Source organism: Hibiscus syriacus, unplaced genomic scaffold (assembly GCF_006381635.1).
Source record: "Hibiscus syriacus cultivar Baekdansim isolate YM2019G1 unplaced genomic scaffold, ASM638163v2 tig00002237_pilon, whole genome shotgun sequence".
Lineage (NCBI taxonomy): Eukaryota > Viridiplantae > Streptophyta > Magnoliopsida > Malvales > Malvaceae > Hibiscus > Hibiscus syriacus.
The window spans coordinates 8,446,614-8,466,525 of record NW_024061918.1 but is presented as its reverse complement, the minus strand read 5'-3'; the positions used below and the strand labels follow the sequence as shown (position 1 = coordinate 8,466,525).

The window sequence follows — 19,912 nt, the reverse complement described above, 5'->3', positions numbered from 1 at the left end:
ATATAGACTTTATTATCTTTCATTTTATGTTAAACACAAATATATAACTACAAATAATAGTGGCAATGCCTTTATTCAATAAAATATGTAAATAAAATGTATCATTACAATAATCATATGATTGGTCTTTGGGCATACTCTAACACAGGACACTCGAGCTACTTTTACATTATGACGGTTGTCATTTGTTTGTGAAATATCCAAAAATTATTTGACTAGGTACGTACCCGATGCACATAAAATTACGGATCGTAACTTAATGCTCGAATAGGTTTGGGATGTAAGCTTCTGATAAGTTTAAAATTTCAATCCTTGCCCCAACCTCTCAGGTATCCAAGATAAACTAGGGCTATAAGTTTCGATGCACAAAAAAATTTGGTTCTTACCCCAAAGCTATCACGTTCTAAATAGGCTAGTATGTTGTTCGAGATATATGTAAAATTTCTCCTACCACATCACTAGGCATATCTCATGTTTGTTGACGTATTTTCACATATTTATGACTTTAAGCACTGGCATGTTCATCAGTTCATGTAATGAATGCATACAATATTGTATAGTTATTTTCATGGTAATGAGCTTATGAGCTCAGTGTATGGAACGTGTTTTCGTGTGCAAGTTAGTATATAATTTTCAAGGAGCCTATCGTAGAGATACATTCCAGACCAGACACTTGTAGAGTATGTCTTGAGTATTTTTAGAGGGCATGTATTTATATGGACCTTGTATATATTCGAGTCATAACTCTATTTTGATTTAAAACTTAATGGTTGTATTTGTATGTATTTAGGATACTCTCATATTTTGGAAACTTTGATTATGACTTCGTTTATACTATGATGAATGATTTTGATGTTTACAAACGCTTTGAAAAGAAATTTTTGGGTTGACCATTTTGGTGGTTCCATGTAGCATCGTAATGCATGGATCTTTGGGTCGGACTAGATTAGGGTGTTACAGTTACAACACCTATCCAAGCAATCCACATCAAGAGAAAAACTCTTTCAATCTTATTTTTCCTTTTCTCTTGTACACAAAGTGTTTTGTGAGCTTAAATTGTAAACGCCTACCTTTTATAGGTTTTCTTGTTTACACAATCTTATCCTTTTGTAAAAAGGGAGTGGTTCTATTTTATTAGCCATTAAAAAGATAGGGAATTTGTAAAAGTTACTCTGAGCCTAGAAAAAGAAAGAACAAATTAGTGAATTTGTTAGAAATCCTTAGTGTAAAGCTAAGAAAGTGGATGCAAACTTCATTAAGGAAGTTGAACCACTATAAATATTTGTACCTAATTTCCTTATCATTTCTCCTTAATTCCCAAATTTTCAAAAAGCCAATTCACCCATATTGGATATATTTTTTGTTGATTCGTATAGCCTAAAATCCCAACAATTACAATCACTACTTTCATTAGGAAATCCATTGACCTTTATCTTGTTACCCCATTGCTACTAGGCCATGTCGTCACTAACGCAATTTCCTTTTCTCAGGTCAAAAAAGTAGGAATCCCATGACCACCAACATCTTTAATAAGAATAGAAGTACTTTTAGGTACATTGATCGTTTCCTCAATTCCAAGAGAACCTGCAAGGGCATCATAGCAAGAACTTTACCCATTTCTTGTGTCCATTGCAGAAGTCACACCATTGTTACTAAGTTTTTTGCTTGACTAAATCCACTTCTTTCAATTCATTACTTGCATCCAAGAAAAATACATGTCATCTGGATTACTATTCAATAATGGTTTAGTGGTTTGCTCTTAAGGTAAAACCAACCCCTTATCACATGATTCCTTTGAGTGACCATTTTTCGTATCCATAACATATCGTCGGTAGCCCCTCAAATTCCATCATTTGGCGATTGTCATCAATCACAATACCAGAGATCAAAGGTTTCTCCAAATCGACTACCACAACAAGCCTAGCAAAATGTCCTCATTTACTTATAGTTGTGTTGTAATATATATGCACCACCTTACCAAAAGTCACGGTTATGTACCTAAAGATGCTTTTAATATAATATCTATAAGGCAAACCAGGTAAACGAGTCCAAACTAGGACCTTTGAAGGATTATCTTCCAATGTAGAAAAGTTTTGACTCCATAGTTGTACAGTCAGATAGCTACTGTTTACCATCCACGCCCTCCAGTGAGAACCTTACTATAATCTTCCTCTGAATCAAAACAAACAAGATAATAATCATTATCATGGTCATAAAGGCTTATGTCTCATGCTAACGATCACAATACTTGGATGTGATTCAATAACGCTTTATACCCAATAGATTTTCTAAGCAATCGGACAATCATTGATTTCACTAACTTCTCATCTATTGACTTGTGGACTCATTCCGAGAAGCTAATTATAGGGAAATAACTCTCGCTTTCTATACAAATATACTCCACAATAACTTCAACGTCTAAACCATCTATGAGACTTAAATGGTTCGGCAAAAATCCATCACCATACACCATATCACTAAAGGATAGACGAGGTGGATTAGCGATTAATTGACTTGGTTGATTTTGTACACCTGACTTCAATTTCAGCATTACTTAACGGAAAAGCTTATGCGATAGTTAAAAATTGATATAATTAGACATTTGATCATTTTACTTACATAATCTATTAATTTGATATTAATTTTAATTTAATTCAAACAAAATTAATCCTTTAATTAATGGATACCCGTTGATGACATGTAAAATAAAGAAAATTATGAAAAAAAAAACTAAATACACTTTAGGAAAAATTATGAGAAAAAACTTGTAAAATCAAAAAGAAAAAAATAAAATATATATAAAAGTGAACATAATAAAGAAATAAGAAAAAACTAGAAAATGTGTAATCGATCACGCTTTTGAACATATTAAAAATTTGAGAAAAAATACGATGGGTTAGTCATGTCTTTCCCTTCTAACAGATTAAATATTCTTTATTACCACCTTGACTACCACTTAGGACAGATTTAAAGGAGGGTAAGTAGGATAATTGCCCTTTAAAAATTTTAATTTTTTATATATTTTAGATATTTTTTATATTTTCTATTAAAAATATGTTTTTGTCTTTTTAAAATTTTATAAGTTCTTCCTGTTGAATGATGAAGTTGTTATTGAATGATGAAGTTATGTATACGGTTAGTGTATAGTTAGGAAGCTATTAGGAATGGTTGTTAGTTGTTAGTTGTTAGTTGTTAAGCAGTTATAGAAGTTGGTTGTAAACTCTTGTATATAAAGAGTATTATAGTTCAATGAATAAAATGCATCATGGGTTGATGATTTACTGGTATAGTTACTTCCTCATATGGTATCAATGGCCATAAGTTCTTGGAGTCCTATGTTTCTTTTTGCGTAATCCATAGTGTTCTTGTTAAGCATGTAAGGTGGTTATTCAACAAGTTTGGTATGGTATTCTTGATTGATTAACAAATCTTTTAGGTGTTTCTTGTTCTTCTTTTGTGATTCCATGTTCACTAACAAGAAAATCAATGTGGTATTGGATGAAACAAATTTCTTGTTGTGGAAACAACAAGTTTTACTTACTGTTCGCAGTCATAGACTTGAGCGCCTTCTCATCGGTGTTATACAATCTCTACCGGAGATGACTGTTAATGAAGATGGCAGTCTGGTTCCTAATGAAGTGTATGATGATTTTGTAGCCCAAGACAGTGTGTTAGCATCATGGTTGCTATCTATCATTAGTCCACATCTTCTGTCTCAGTTTGTGGGAGATGAGACAGCTGCATCGATATGGGCTACGGTGTTGCAATACTTTGCAACCAGTTCTTCAACCTCTCTGATGAGCTTACACTGTAAACTCCAGTCTCTCAAGAAAGGAGAAGACATTATGCGGGTTTACATTACTAAAGTCAAAGAGATTTATGATGATTTGGCTTTATGTGGAAGTCTGATTCCTCTTGTAGGGCATATTGCCAATATTTTGAAAGGGTTATCGCATGAATATCAACCATTTATGGATGTTATTACATCGAGTGGTGAAATGTTTCCCTCGGATAAAGTTTGTACCATGTTAATAGATGCATAGACGTAAATAGTTGGTTTTGCAACTCAAGAAAAAACAGTGATGGTTGCGGCTCATATTGCTCGTGGGGCTGCTTCAGGTAATTAATCCAAATGATCATATTCAAGCTATGATAGAGATCATATGACTGCTGCTCGGTCAAGTGGCAAGACAGGTGGTCGAGCAGGTCGTGGATAAGGTAGACCGCGTGTTCAGTGCTAACTTTATGGTAAAATTGGGCACTTAGTTGATCGGTGTTGGCATCGTTATGATGAATCCTTTCAGATTGTTAGTAACAATCAATCGAGGTATGATGAAGAACCTGTTCAAGCTCACACTGTTGTGTGTGATAAGTGTCCATGTATGTATTCTTCGAAGGGGTCTCGGTTACATGGTTCGACCAGTGCTGATGCATCAATAGCTGAGCAGGATAAATGGATCATTGACTCTGGAGCCACCCATCATATTACTCCAGGTGCAGATGTTGTAAATCGCAAATCTGGTTGCAGTAGTCCAAGTAAGCTAGTTGTGGGTGATGCTGCTTTATTACCTGTCGATTTGGTTGGTAGTATGGTCATGAAGTCTACTTCTAGAGTACTACTAGTTAATGATTTACTTCATGTACCTGGCATAACACAAAATTTGTTATTTGTGTCTAAGTTTTTTAGTGAAAACAATATGGTATTTAAGTTTTATGCGCAAGGTTATTGTGTTCGTGATGCAGTTAATGGAGAGGTGCTTCTTCGAGGTAGAATGCAAAAAGGATTTTATGTGTTTCCTAGTACTACTATGTCGAGTGCTTGTAAAAATATTTGTGTCAATGTTGCTACAGCTAGTAATGTTTACAGTCTTTGGCATAGGAGGTTAAGGCATGCAACGTATGATACAGTTACTAGTGTATGCAAAGCTATTGATGTACAAGTTAATAAAAATGTAAATAAAATTTGTGAAGCATGTTGAATTAGCAAAATCCATAAGTTGCCTTTTTGCCATTCCAAAACTGTTTATACTGAACCTTTTCAACTTGTGTACACTGATATATAGGGACCATCTCATGTAGCTTCAAATGGCTATCACTACTTCTTTTCGTTTGTTGATTCTTACTCAAGACACAGTTGGGTTTATTTTTTGAAAGATCGATCGCATGAAGTAAACACGTTTAAGGTGTTTCAGTATATGGTTGCAACTCAGTTTGGACTAGCTGTGAAGGCTGTGCAAAGTGACTGGGATGGAGAGTATCGCAGTCTATCAGTTGTATTGTTAAGAGAAGGGGTTGTACATCGTGTTGCTTGCCCCCATACATCTGAACAGAATGGTGTGGTCGAAAGGAAGCATCAACACATCATTGAGCTTGCCTTGGTTTTGTTAGCACAAGTTGTCATGCCCTTGCGTTACTGGTATTATGCAGCTGTTACTACAGTATTTCTTATCAATCGACTTCTTACTAGAGTCTTGCATGGGCTGTCACCCTATGAGAAATTGATTGGGAAGAAGCCAGATTATGGTTTTATGAAAGTCTTTGGGTGTAAAGGCTTTCCTCACTTGAATTTCGTTCTCAACCATGTACATTCCTTGGTTACATCCCTCAGCACAAAGGTTACATGTGTTTAGCAACTAGTGGCAGAATATATATTTCCAGACATGTTATTTTTTATGAGTTTACCTTTCTTTTTGCAGGGGCTGAAGGATCGAGTAATACACCTCGAGTTAAAAAACAAATGTTTGCTGAACTTGAAGTTGTTACTGACATAAGGTAATTTCAAGGCAACTTGGCTAGTGTAGGACAAGGAACAACGTCTGATGACATGAATCTAGCTGGCTTGACTGAAGTTGTTCCACAAGAAACGGTTAGTGCAGGTGAAGCTAGTATGGATGAGAACTCTGGCCATATGAGTCAAGATATGGTTTACATAGGTGAAACTTCCTTAGAAGTTGCTGCTCAACAAGGTGTTGATGAAGAAGGTGGTGTAATTGGTGTAACTGAAGCTGTTGAGTCAGCAAACCAAAGGCAGACTGTGGCAGTGACTGGTTCATTTGACAAAGTTTTCTCTTTAAGAGAGGGCAATGATTCCAGTTTGTTGAACCATTATTCGATGCTGACAAGGAGTAAATGTGGGATATTTAAGGTTAAAGTGTATGTGGCAGCTATAATGACATGGAACCCCTTAATGTTCATGAAGCAATTTAGTCACCTCATTGGAGAGCAGCAGTGCATGCTGAGGTTGAAGCTCTAAGGAAGAATGGTAGGTGGACCCTAGTGAAACTAACTGAAACACGATCAATGGTGGGTGTAAATGGTTGTTCAATTTGAAAAAGAACCCTGATGGCTCTATTAGCAGGTATAAAGCTAGATTAGTAACTAAAGTTTTTTATCAAATGCTAGGACATGATTTTGGTGAAACATTCAGTCCAGTTGTCAAGTTTGCAATGTTGAATGTAGTTCTTTCACTAGCTATTACAAATGGCTGGCATTTAAGCCAGGTGGACTTGAACAATGCGTTTATGCATGGTGATATGCATGAAGAGGTGTTCATGCAGCAGCCACCTGGTTTCAATCAAGTAACTGCAGATGGTAGTCCCTTGGTGTGTAGATTAGAAAAGGCGTTGTATGGGTTACGCCAAGCCCCTCGAAACTGGCATGACAAATTAAAGAATTGCCTAGTTAAGATCAGGTTTAAAGAGTCGTCAACAGATACTTCTCTGTTTGTCCGCTGGGAAGATGGTCAATGTATCTACATACTCATGTATGTTGATGATATAGTGTTGACTGGAGGTTCAAATGAACAGATTGAAGAAGTAGTGAAATTACTTGGGAGAGAGTTTGCCTTGAAGGATCTTGGTGATCTACATTACTTTTTGGGCATAGAAGTTAAGCGTTGTGGCAGCTCGTTAATTCTTAGTCAAAGGAACTAGAATTATTAATGAAGACAAAAATGAGCACTACAAATCCTGCATCTACACCAATGCTTGTGTCTGCTAAATTGAGTCAAGATGCAGAGGAGTTGCTTCAAGATGCTTATGAATATCGAAGAATTGTAGTTGCATTATTGTATGCTTGTCACACTCGCCCAGGCGTAACATTCAGTGTGAACAAGGCAACACAGTACATGCATGCTCCAAGACAAGAACATATTGTTGTTGTTAAGAGGATTTTGAGGTATTTAGTGGGAACTATTAATCATGGCTTGGTCGTTGCACCTGAAGTAGCAGGATTCAATGTAGTAGCTTTTGTTGATGTTGATTGGGCTATAAGCACTGATGATCACAAATCTGTCTCGAGCTATTGTGTGTTTGTAGGTGATAATCTTGTAATGTGGAACTCGAAGAAACAAAAGTCAGTTTCCATATCGACAAGGAAGTTGAGTATAGAAGTGTAGTAGATGTTACTGCTGAAACAACATGGGTGGATGCTCTCCTAAATGGCGTTGCAAGGCAGAAAATCCCAATATTGTGGTGTGATAACAGTAGTGTTGTAGCCATGACAGCTAATCCTGTCTATCATGCAAAGAGTAAACATGTTGAACTTGATGTTCACTTTGTTCGTGAGAATGTGGCGTTGAAGCAGGTGTTGGTGAACTATGTGCCAGGAAGTCATCAGATTACTGATGGATTCACAAAGCCATTACCTGCTTCTCGGTTTGAAATGTTTAAAGCCAGGGTGAATGTGCATTCTTTTTTGTGGGAGAAAGAATAAGTAGGAAGAATGTTGAATGATGAAGCTGTTATTAAATGATGAAGCTATGTGTACGGTTAGTGTATAGTTAGGAAGTTGTTAGGAATGGTTGTTAGTTGTTAGGTGATAAGCAGATATAGAAGTTGGTTGTAAACTCTTGTATATGAAGAGTGTTATAGTTCAATGAATAACATGCATTATGGGTTGATGATTTGCTGGTATAGTTACTTCCTCATATTTTCATACTTTAAATTTTATAAATTCGTCCCCTAATATGAAATCCTACATTCGTTCCAGCTTAAGGTAAAGTGTGACTGGCCATTCGTGAAATTATTCTATACAACAATATTATTTCTATTTTGATTTTTAATTCGACCTGAATATCAATTTAATTGAGAAATTTATATAATATTATTATAATAAAAAGCCTTAAAACATATATACTATATTTATAAAAGTTATAAATTCAAGTACAAATATATATATTAAAAATGACAAAAGCAATAACAACTAATCAAAAATTAGTTTGGTTAAAAAAAACTAATCAAAATTTGGTTAGAAGTCCATTTTATTTTAAAGATGGGATGTAAGAAAAATGGATTAGACGCTGGACACCTGAGCACGGTATATCCCCAATCCCAATCAAAGAACAGACAGGAATAGAAAACGATGCAGACATCCGACCGTCCATCATCGTAGCGTAGCATAATAGATTAGGGCGTAGCGTAGAGAAAGATGCAGCCTAACTACCGAAATATAAGCGTTTTTCTCATGCTTCCCCGACCCTTAATTTCGTTATCAGAAAAACGAATAGATATTTCGATTCAATTTCCAAACAAAAAAACAATTGTACTATTTTTTGCTTCTTAGGGAGACGGTGAAATAGAGAACCTCTGGATTCCTTCTCTTCCCGTCCTTGGCGGCGGTGCTTATTCCTCTTGTTTTCAGGTATATCTCTCAATCCTTATCTTTAAAAAAATTCACCTGGATCTGATTTATATTGGATATTTTTTTTTATTTCTTTTGCTGCCACTTCTTAATTAGGAACTCGTTTATCTTCATTTTGTTGATTTAGTCTATTAGGGTTTGCATCTTTGATGTACTGGAATATTACTTTGGACTTGTTGTCGACCTTTTTTCCTCAATTGATTGTTGATTTTTTTTCGTTTCGTGATGCTCCTTTCACGGAGTTTCCGGTGTATGGTTGTTTGTAATCGGGGAAAGGATTGTTATATAGAACTAGGGATTGATTTTGTCGTGATCTGATATGTCGGCTGAAGTTGAGAATGTTTGATCTGCATATTACTTGAATTTTCCACTTTTTGTACATAATTGCATGTGATACTATTGAACCACTGCGTCTTATTTTATAGAACTGCTATTCGCTTTTAGATTAGTCACCAATTATATCATGATCTTGTACTATTTTCCTATTCCTAATAAGTTTTTGTATCCTATTAGATTATCTGCTCCTCTTAGATATCTCGACTCTAATTTCAATTGATTTTTTTTAATGTTAGATTGCACCGGACCTGGATTTAAAAGGATATAGTTTCCTTTTGAAGACATGGAACAAGTGTGGTTCTGGTCAAATTGCCACCTTTTCCGGATTTTTTTATTCCAAGAAGTAATTGATTGGCGGTTTATTGTCCATGGAGATTTTCTCTTGGTTTCCTTCGTCAATTGCACTTAGTGCCGATTCTCTCTTTTTAATATCCAACACTGGAAGTGTAATGCATGTTATTTCAGAGATAGGTGCTAGATCTTTAGCACACTTCTGCGAGTAAGCAATTTTCTCCTCCTCTATTTGACTAAAATTAGACAGTAAGGTGCTAAATATTATTCTTGGCAGTGCTTTGTAGATACAAACTTTGGCCAAATATTTTACTAAAACACCTTCCAGGTAATATATATATTTACATGATTATCTTTCCCATACCTATTAACTATTTATTCATTTTTGTAAACTTCATCTTATTTTTCTATTTCCTCCTCAATCATCACAGGGCTGAACTCTCACAGTAGATATGTGATTACTAAGCTTTAGAGTACTTGGTTAATTTTCTATTGTTGCTCCTAAGCCCTGATGGCTACTGATTACTGATGAGATCTTGCAGGTACTGCAACTGCGTGTTCTTAGTATTTGTGAGTTAATTGCGATTAAGCTTCTGAACCGAGTGGATGTATATTGAGCTTGGTATCCTTTATGTTATCTGAAGCAATCATTCTGGTTGGTTCGTATAAGTATGTTTTGTGGAGCTCATCTGTATCTTCCTTTGATGTGTTGTTTTGTTCTTGAAGCTGTGGGTTTCGTACCAAATAATGCTGTGAGGGCCTTCCGCCATCAAGCTTCTGGTGGATTTAGCTGACCGGCCGGACAATTTTTCCTTTTAATGTCTTATAGTTTTCATTTAATAAAAGCAATCTTCTAGTGAAGATAGATTTCACATGTCCATCGTTGGTTCTTATACGTCTCTTAAATAAAGGAACGACTACTTCTTAATCTGCTATAAAATGGAAAGGTAAGTTGCTTACTCTGTTATAGTACTTCACAATGTTCATTCTATGCATGATCAGTTTTTTCTTATCAATGTTTCAATGATATTAGGTACAAGTTAATTAAGGAAATTGGTGATGGAACATTTGGAACTGTGTGGAGAGCTATTAATAAACACTCTGGTGAAGTTGTGAGTATTCCTGGGATATATTTGTTTTGATTTACAAACATGTTTCTTTTCATATGTTGATGTTGGTATATCCTTTTTGACATAATTATTTTCTGTGTTGAAGGTTGCAATTAAGAAAATGAAGAAGAAATATTACTCATGGGAAGAGTGTGTGAATCTGAGAGAAGTAAAGGTAATATGATTTGCTTTTTTCTCTCTCTGGTTTTTCCCCTAGTTTTGCCCCCTTATGCATGATTACCTGTTTCCCTTGACAGTCACTGCAGAAAATGAATCATCCCAATATTGTGAAGCTTAAGGAGGTCATCAGAGAAAATGACATTCTATACTTTGTGTTTGAATATATGGTTAGTAAGCTATGTGCGTTCTAACATAACGTGTTTTTAATCATTTGGGGTTAAGTTATTTAACTGTTAGCATGAAATTGCTACAGGAATGCAACCTATACCAACTTATGAAAGGCAGGGAAAAGCTTTTTTCAGAAGTTGAAATCAGAAATTGGTGTTTCCAAGTGTTTCAAGGTCTTGCATACATGCACCAGCGGGGATATTTTCATCGCGACCTAAAGCCTGGTATTGTGTTTATTTATTTATTTTTTCTATAGAATTTATATTTTTGTTACATTTACTAAAAAGGAATATCCTGTCACTAACTGCCTTTTTATATCCAGAGAATTTGTTGGTTACTAAAGATATAATCAAAATAGCTGATTTTGGTCTTGCACGAGAAATAAGTTCACATCCACCTTACACAGAGTATGTCTCAACACGCTGGTAGGTTTGATATTTGAGAATTAGTGTTTGTTTGACCCTTTTTTCCCTATATTCATTCCAACTCTAAGCTAGGCTTTCTTCCTTTTTAGGTATCGTGCCCCTGAAGTACTTCTTCAATCATTCCTTTACACTTCAAAAGTTGGTGTGTTTTCCGTGTAATTAATAGTGAATCACTTAAGATAAAAATGATGATAAACCTTTTTAATTACGGTTTTTCTCCCTGATCATAGATATGTGGGCTATGGGTGCAATCATGGCTGAGTTGTTCACCTTACGTCCTCTTTTTCCTGGCACAAGGTATGTTCTTTTTCCTTTATCATTATTCTGTGTTGATTGTACTTCTTGAGATCATGGGATTTTGTAGGCATTAGATGATATTATGTGTATTTTTCTAATTAGTAACGAGAGCGGGTACTTGCCTGGTGATTCACGGAATTGATGCCAACCCGTATTATTATGTGTGCAGTGAAGCAGATGAAATTTACAAAATTTGTAGTGTGGTAGGCACTCCAACTGAAGATTCATGGCCGGATGGGCTTAATCTTGCAAGAACTATAAATTATCAGTTCCCAGAGGTATTTATTCTCAGTAGTTTTCTTCATATGGATTTTCTTTCCAGCATATGGAATCTAATACTTTTTGTCCCGTCTGTTATTGAACTTCGAAGTTCACTGGTGTGCATCTTTCTGCACTGATTCCTTCTGCAAGTGATGATGCAATAAACCTTATTACAGTTGAGTGCATCTCTACTAACTCTGTTACCTTTTATTCCTTTCTACCCTTACTCTGCCGCAGGAAGGGCTTTCTGTTATGTCACTATTAAATTATTTTGGATTGTTTGAAGACAAATTGACATTTTCTTTGCTGTTTGTCTCTAGTCTCTCTGTACATTGGATCCTTGCAGAAGGCCTACTGCTGCTGAGGCGCTTCAACATCCCTTCTTTAAGGTATAGTATTTTAAAAAAATTAATGTTCTTTGTTTTATGAAGTCAAATGAAATATATATGTTGTAGCTAGTGCTCTGCTCATTGAATTTTCTTATGATGTGCAGAGTTGCCTTTATGTTCCACCCTCTCTGCGTCCTAAAGCAGCTGTTTCTAGAACTCCTCCATCTGGTTTGATCTAATACACTGCAATTTTTGTCCTTTATTTGGCTATTATATGTCTAATCTCTGTTTTGAATGCTTGTAGTTGGGGTGAGACAAAAATTGGAACAGCAATCAGCTAAAATGTATTCTGGTGTTCTACGCAATGCAGGGCCCACGGGCAATCTTTCTTGTCTAAAGTCAAGTGCTTCTATGGGTGCAACAACAGGTGGTGGATTGTATATTATCTACTAAAATATAAATATTTTACTAATGATATTTGATATCGAGTGCATGATCAAGTTTTTTTCCTTGTCCATTAACTCTTAAGTGCTGTTTACTTCCTTGAAGATCTTATATGGTGGGTTTCTAATTATCATAATTCTAGCAGGTGTGCAACGCAAGCTGGAGATGGTTAATCAGGTAATTGTTACTTATCATGTAATGTATCTTAGTGGTTCTGCTTCTCGAGTGGTATTTTCTGTACATTGCTTCTAAAAAGTCTTTTTCTTTTCTATACCTAAATCATCTGAATATCAATGACTGAATGATCAGAAATCCTTGAAGAACACTGAGAAGCAACCAAGGTATCGGCCACCAGGAAGAAAGAGTCCGAGTGAGTCTTTGGTATTTTTAAGTTTGACTTTTGTTTTTAGTATAGATTCAAGCATATCATGATCACTCGTATGGAAAATATGCAAAATTAAGCGTACATAATTTATAATATAAATCAAATGTAAAGTGGCAGTAGCTGTAATTAGAAATGGTTAAATTTCCTGTCTGCTTACTGAACTTTGTTATTAGAATACGAGTGTAGTTTTGTTTGATATTGGAATTTGAAAAATATATTGGGTACAGCAGCCTCAATCAACAAGCATAGAAATGCTGGAGGAGCTTTGGACGTAGCGGAGAAGTTGGCACAAGTTACAATTGGAAATCAGAGGCAGAATATTGGGCAATTAAGGCCAGCAGCAGCAAAGAAGGGTGGGGTTCAGTGGAATGTGGAATCTAAAAATGACATGTTTCTTAGACCGACCCGACAGATACAATCTGGCAGAAGTTTTTCCAGAAAAGTAGGGGGATGAGGAGATGGGTGGCCCATAGTCATGGTTTTATGATAATTACTTACTGCACTTATTGGTATTATAATATATAAGAAAACGAGGAGTCCAAACAATTTTCTTTTTTGAAAACTGAGTTTTGTGTTTCAGTTATGTACTAGAGGATGGTTTGTTTGTTTGTTTGTTTGTTACACATTGACGGTTGCTTGATGATTATAATAAAGTGGGAGTTCAAAAACCATCGAGTGGAGTTTTAACGTGATTTTGAATTGGTTGCATTATGCGTATAGCCGGCTTTTAGAGTATTTGTTTAGCTGAATTGGTTTATTACAATAATATGATGGATTTGTTTCGTTGTATTGAGTGGTTGATCGAAGACCGAAAAGAATAAACCATTGTGGCCACTGGCCTAGGGATTCTATTTTTGAACACAAAATTACATTCCCCCATTTCTTGCTGAGGTGACTTGGAATTTTGATTTTTTTTTTTTTTGCCCTTTCAGTTCTCTCGAGTTTTGTTCTAACTAATTTGGATCAATATGTGTTGTACACTTAATTTTAGTGGAGGGGCTTCTTATTAAAAAAAATTTGTTAATACAAAATTTTGAACTCAAAATCTATTAAAGGGATATTAAGTTGTTTACCATTTAAATCAATCTCTTCGGTGAAATTTTGCACATTAACCCTCTCCCAAATGCAGTCCAAAAGTAATTTCCAGTCCTTTATCTTGTTCAATTAATGGACCCTACAACAACAGACTTATTTTCATTTTCGAATCAATATCGATATATAATTTTTAAGTATAATAATTACAAAATTATTATAATTCAATCGGGCGTTATTAAATTAAAAATCCCCATAAATTATTTTTTTAACAATAACCCGTTAGCATATTTGTTAAAAAATAACCCTTTTGTACACACTTAGGACTAACTCGCGACCTACCCAATGCGTGAATGTGTCTTGCATTTCATAGGACGCGAGATACCATGCACTTTTCAGATCACCTAATTTAATATGGTTATTTAATACCTCGCGTTTCCCAGAATGTGAGGTACACTAGTATTGAACCGTCCCGGAAAATTTATCGCGAAAAGTATTCAATGTACCCCGCGTCTTCCAAGAAGCGAGGCATGTTTTCCCAGCAAACCACAAGTGCTTATAGGCATGTTGGGGGAAGATTGACTATTTAATCTAGAAATTTTTTTAATTTATAAGACTCTTCGCGTAGTATTGGGATTTATCTTTCAGTTGAGGCTAATATAAAGACATATGAGATATCACAAGCGGGTTAAAAATTAGGTTGAAAATGGTTCCAAAGCTTGTTTTGTGCATAAGGAAATGCTAAAATGGTTTGGTAAACATATTCAAAGGTTTTTTTCTGGTAGTTAATCTAACTAATTGAATAATTTATAGGAGTACAGGTGTGGTAATATAACTTATTTTTCGATTGAGAATAATATCGACGCATACGAGACATTGTATTCGGGGTAAAATTCGCGTTAAAAATGGTTCTAAAGCTTGTTTTTTTCAAATGAAGAAGATGCTAACAAACTAATCTGGATTTGGGCATGATCGATTAGGACATTTGTTCTTCGAGTGCCCAGGATTCCTATAAATACTACAAAGCTTCGGTTGTCTGGTTCTTTCTCCATGGTCGACCTAATCTTCGTCGCAGTAAATCCTCGTTGAGCGTGGATGGCCCCTTTATTGGTGTTGTAATGCAAAATATGGACGTAATCGTCAACCGCATCCGGATCCCTTTCATTTCCAATCGGAGGAAACTCGTACAGATACACATTGAATATGGTTTCCAGTAAGTATACGCAATCAACGAATTGCACGTAGTCAATCCTTATAGAAGAACAAGTGAAAATGACATGCGGACACGGATATTTGAATGTTTAGAATACTCCGCAGTCGTATGTTTTGTCACGTAGATTAATGACGTATGCGTTTTGTTGTATGCCTTCCAATGACATGGAATATTTTGAAACACATAATTGATTTTGTTCGCAAGAGACGTATGTCGCACTCATCACGTTTGAGTGTTGTAAAAAGATTTGCAATTTTCGTTGGAGGTTTGAGTTGATTTTGTGACCACCTACAATCCACTCAGTTGCTTGCCTTTCCAAGGTTGCACCTATATTTTGATATAACAAATAAGGGCAAAATATTTTTGGACTTAATTGAATTTGTTCAAATGATTTAAAAAATAATTCAATGCCCACAAAACTTGAGAAATATTTTCAAAGTATATTTGACTTGATCTACACCTTAAAGTATGTTTAGGACTCAAAATATGTCAAAATATTAAATTTTTGGAATAATATTTCGAAACCTTTGAGACAAAATGTTCAATTGGTCAAAATTTCCTTCTGGTTTTGAAACCCCCTGACTGGTTGTTAAACCCCTGGTTTCAAAACTCCTTGATTGGTTTCTAAACCCATGTTCCAACGGTAACATTTTTTCAAGAGCGTTTCGAAACCACAATGCAGAAAAGCTAAAATTGAGGGGATTAAAGGCTTCCAATGGCTCTAAAACATCCCCAACGGTTAGAAACGGCCACAAGTTCACTCTATCGTATAAAAATAACCCAAAGACACTGGAAGAAGGCTACTACACCTATCCAAGCTTAGAGATCAAGAGAAAAAAGTATTCATTCTTATTTCCTTCATTTTTCTCTTGTACATAAGTATATAGAGCTTAATTGAATATATTTTGTATCCATTCTTATGAGATTAATCCTTGTAAACACCTACCTAGAGAGGTCTTCTTGTTTACATAAGTTAATCTTTGTTGAAAAGAGGAGTGGTTCAAGTTGAGCCTAGAAAAAGAAATAACAAATTAGTGAATTTGTTAGAAAATCCTTAATGACGTAGACTTGATTGAGAAGTCGAACCACTATAAATCGTTGTGTCAATTTTTCTATCTTCATTGCTTCCACACCAAAAAAATTTAAAGGTCAATTCACTCTTCTCTTAGTGGTTTTCGGGTAATCATTTTGAGCCTAACAAAGACTTGAGTCAAGTTCAAACTTAAGTAGATTCTATTATATTCGAGTGTCGTTCAAACTTTGTTAGAGTCAAATTCAAATAGCATGTAATTTGTCTCGTCTCATTTACAACTCTGATAGGTGGCATGTGTGACCTATTAGGATGCAAGGCATATGGGACTCATGGTGAAAGGGGATCCGGATAAAGGCTCAAGTATGGATTCTAATAATGGTAATTCCTTTATGTTGGCTCTTTGGAGGGCTATTGAGTGGCATGAAGGATGATAGTTTTTATCCAAGATTATGTGGTTTAGGTTATATTTTGAGAATTTTTATTTAGGAGGTGTCTCCTTTGAGTTAAGGTATTACTTAGGTGTATTCCTTTGTAATTTCTCCTTTGAGTGAATGTGTTATTATTTAGGTGTATTCCTTTGTAATATCTCCGGAGATTTTTTTTTAAATAAAAGGGTAAATTATGCTTTTAATATCTAAATTATCAGTTTTGGTTCGTTTTAGTATCTAAACTTTTAATTTTTTCAAAACCATACCTAAAGTTTAGTTTTTGTTTCATTTTAGTATCCCATTCAAAATTTAACGATAAGTTTTGAAAAATTGAAAGTTTAGGTACTAAACGGACCAAAACTGATAGTTTAGGAACCAAACGTGTTAAGTTTTTAACGGTGGGGTATAAAATTGAAATGAAAACTAAACGTTAGGTATAGTTTTGAAAAAATTGATAGTAAAACATACCAAAATTGATAGTTTAGGTATTAAATGTGTGGTTTACCCAATGTAAAATTGCAAAATTAAGTAAAGAAGAGAAATTCATCTTCCCATGAGCCCAACAGGCCAGGCCGGTTGCTTGCCTGGCCGGGAGACAAATAAGCAATGCAGCATATTGGAAACTAGCTCTGAGGCTTGCAGCTGAAGCTCATCATCCTTGAGAGCCTCGTGACTTGAAGGACCACTGAGCTACGCATGTTACAGTCAAATATAGGATAAACTGCTGTAGTTTCGCATATATATTACTTCGATTGTATATTATCTCCCTCTCTGCACTACTTGTTTGCTTCATCTGTCATGGGTGGTGGTGAATCAATAAATACATAGGTGGCAAAATCATTATCTTATTAAAAAGTGTCGCAACAGATTCAAGGAGAACCTCACATTATGGTTATGCCTCCATACCCATTTCTCTTATTCCATAAAAATAGAAAGGAAATCATAAGCATCATTAAAGGCTACAAACAACATGGGAATGTCAGGCTTGTGTGAACTTCTTAACGTGAAGTTGATTTCGGATTCATTTTTCTAAATTACAACAGAAGAAAATAAATACGTAGGAGCATATTCGTTCTTTGGAGAGCAAAAGCCTAACACTCAAAATGAAACGTTAAATAGGAAGTGGAAATTGGGGAAAGCTGAAAAGAGTGAAGCCAAAGCCAAAAGGACACTCAGGCTTTTGTTGCTTCTAGTGGAGCTGCGGTTTTGGTAGAGGTAATTTGCTCGTAGAGGTCTCTTATCTTCAACCCAACAATGGTTTGGAAGAGGCCGGTTCCGTTGTTACTTCCAGGGAAATCAGCATGCTTCAGCATTTGCTGTGTGACCTCTCCATAGAACTTTGTAGACAGGTTGCTCAAATGGCTTTCTACGTATATCAGTTCATCTAATCTGTCGAATTGCCCGTCCATCTCCAGAACAGATACCTGAAGAGACAAAAACATATGTAGTGGCATCAAACACAACCTGACAGTTCATTTTTGGTGTTGACGGAGAAGGAAGAATACCTCGTTGCCGAAGTAAGAATCGGGTCCATAAGAGAATTTGATGCCAGGGTAAGAGCAGGTGAGCTTCCTTCCGCAGGGTATCCATGAAATGGTTGAGCCTTCATCAAACAAGTAAACTGGACTGAAATTCTTTACCCCCTCTTTCATTATCAACCTAACTCTCAAAACCTTCCCCTCGTTGTCATCTGGAATCAGCTGAGTCGGCAGCACTTCAATCACTGCATCGGCATATTGCTTTTGAGGATCTGCAGTCCAACCACCAAACACATGATTATTAAACTTGTAGCTACCATTGCTGGATTTATTTATGCAAATGGGATGTGCGCGGTCCCTTGTAAATAGAATTGGATATGGATGTGGTGGGAATTACCGATATAGGCATCGAAATCGGGTTTCCTGGCTTCGATACTGGCTTTAATGCTTTCAAGGCTGTGTCCTCTCTCAGCCATGTCCCTCTGCAATGTTTTTCAACAAAGTAAGATGACGCTGATGAGCAAAATCCAAGCTTAGAACAACATATTTGACATTGCAATAGTATGTCACCTGAATTTTCCATGCAAATTTGACCTCATTGCTGATGTCCAAATAGATACTGAAGTCCAACAGATCACTCACACGCTCATCAAACCTATATCAAAGCACCCCTTAATTGCATCAACAATTGCAGTTTAAAAAAGGGAAAAAGTTACTCCAATATACCTGTGAATATTGATGGAAAGAAAAAAAAAGTAGAATTGTAACCGAAATGTTTACTAGAATAAATGAAGGGTTTTATTTGTAGTTTTGGGCTTACATGGGGTGCAGGCCTTCGATGACAAGGATCTTTGGAGGCTTAATTAGCTCTGGAGGATCTAAGAGACCTGTAACGTGATTATAGATAGGCTTGTCGACGGCAACTCCACTCTTGAGAGCCTTCACTTGATCATACATGAGGTCAAAAGTCGTTGGCTCTGGGGTCGAGTGCTGTCACTCCCTTCTCTTTCCTTCCAGTTCTGTCAAGTGAATGATAATCATCTAAGCATATCACGGTCGTCATGTCGCTGATGAGTGTGTTAGAGTCAGGGTTGCCTCCCTTTGGTGGCTCTGCTGCACCACCAAACACACTTGTCAGCCTCCTCATGAAGGTACTCTTCCCACACCCCGAGTCTGCTGCCAGACCAATCACAACCGTTTGTGAGTCACCAGCTGAGCCTGAGCAGCTTATCACCCATGGCCTGCTGCTGCTACTGCTACCTCTCTTGCTGCTTCTCTTGCCGCTGCTGTACAAAACTAGCTGCTTTTGGTGAGAATTTTGTTGAGTTTTTGATGGTGTTGAGATTGAACATGTTGAATTGAGAGATCGGGTGGTGTACACTGTGCAAACTGCCATTGCTTAGCTACTTCTCTCAACTTCTTTCTGCTATGAAAGAGAACTCTAGACAGAGATTGATAAAATGGGTGCCCCGGTAAATTGTTTTAGATGGCCCTCAAAGACCACATAAAAACGATTTTGGATTCTTGTCCTTCCCCGGAAGATTTTGGAACACAAAAAACCGAGAGGGAAGGGTTGAAGAAAAAAGGTATAGCTATGGTGATGGAGGGCTGAGGTGTTTCTTTGTTCCTGCGACTGTCCCTAGTTTTTGTAGGTGACATCAAGGTACATTAATGGACTTGATTCAATTGGCAATGGATAAAAGAGTCATTTCGAAATTCATATGCTACAAAGCATGGGGTTACTACTAGAGTAGTAGTTTAGGATATTTGATGTGCCAAGTGGCATGAAAGGAGTGGCCGGTTAAAGATGAGGGGCTTGGGGGTGAGGTGTGGTGTGGAGATGAGCTGAGGTGACATGGAGCC

At 36.2% G+C, this 19,912-nt stretch overlaps 1 protein-coding gene and 1 pseudogene across 4 annotated transcripts; one reads left to right on the top strand and one right to left on the bottom strand.

Moving 5' to 3' along the window:
• The first annotated feature begins 9,827 nt into the window (after nucleotides 1–9,827).
• On the top strand, nucleotides 9,828–13,526 carry LOC120142814 (cyclin-dependent kinase F-4-like). 4 transcript variants are annotated; one of them, XM_039157309.1, is made up of 16 exons: nucleotides 9,828–10,214; nucleotides 10,301–10,379; nucleotides 10,483–10,551; nucleotides 10,634–10,723; nucleotides 10,810–10,948; nucleotides 11,047–11,149; nucleotides 11,239–11,291; nucleotides 11,380–11,446; nucleotides 11,616–11,724; nucleotides 11,817–11,882; nucleotides 12,028–12,096; nucleotides 12,201–12,264; nucleotides 12,341–12,463; nucleotides 12,626–12,657; nucleotides 12,781–12,850; nucleotides 13,090–13,526. In XM_039157309.1, the coding sequence occupies exons 1-16, from the start codon at nucleotides 10,207–10,209 to the stop codon at nucleotides 13,317–13,319; spliced, it is 1,371 nt and encodes a 456-aa protein (XP_039013240.1). In that variant the 5' UTR covers nucleotides 9,828–10,206; the 3' UTR covers nucleotides 13,320–13,526. The 4 variants fall into 4 exon arrangements, with proteins under 4 accessions (XP_039013240.1, XP_039013254.1, XP_039013249.1 ...); XM_039157323.1 differs by having other exon boundaries at nucleotides 9,832–10,214; nucleotides 13,204–13,526; XM_039157318.1 differs by having other exon boundaries at nucleotides 9,833–10,214; nucleotides 12,790–12,850; nucleotides 13,093–13,526.
• A 4,043-nt stretch (nucleotides 13,527–17,569) lies between these two features.
• Nucleotides 17,570–19,704, bottom strand: LOC120142841 (annotated as a pseudogene).
• Between the last annotated feature and the right edge of the window lie 208 nt (nucleotides 19,705–19,912).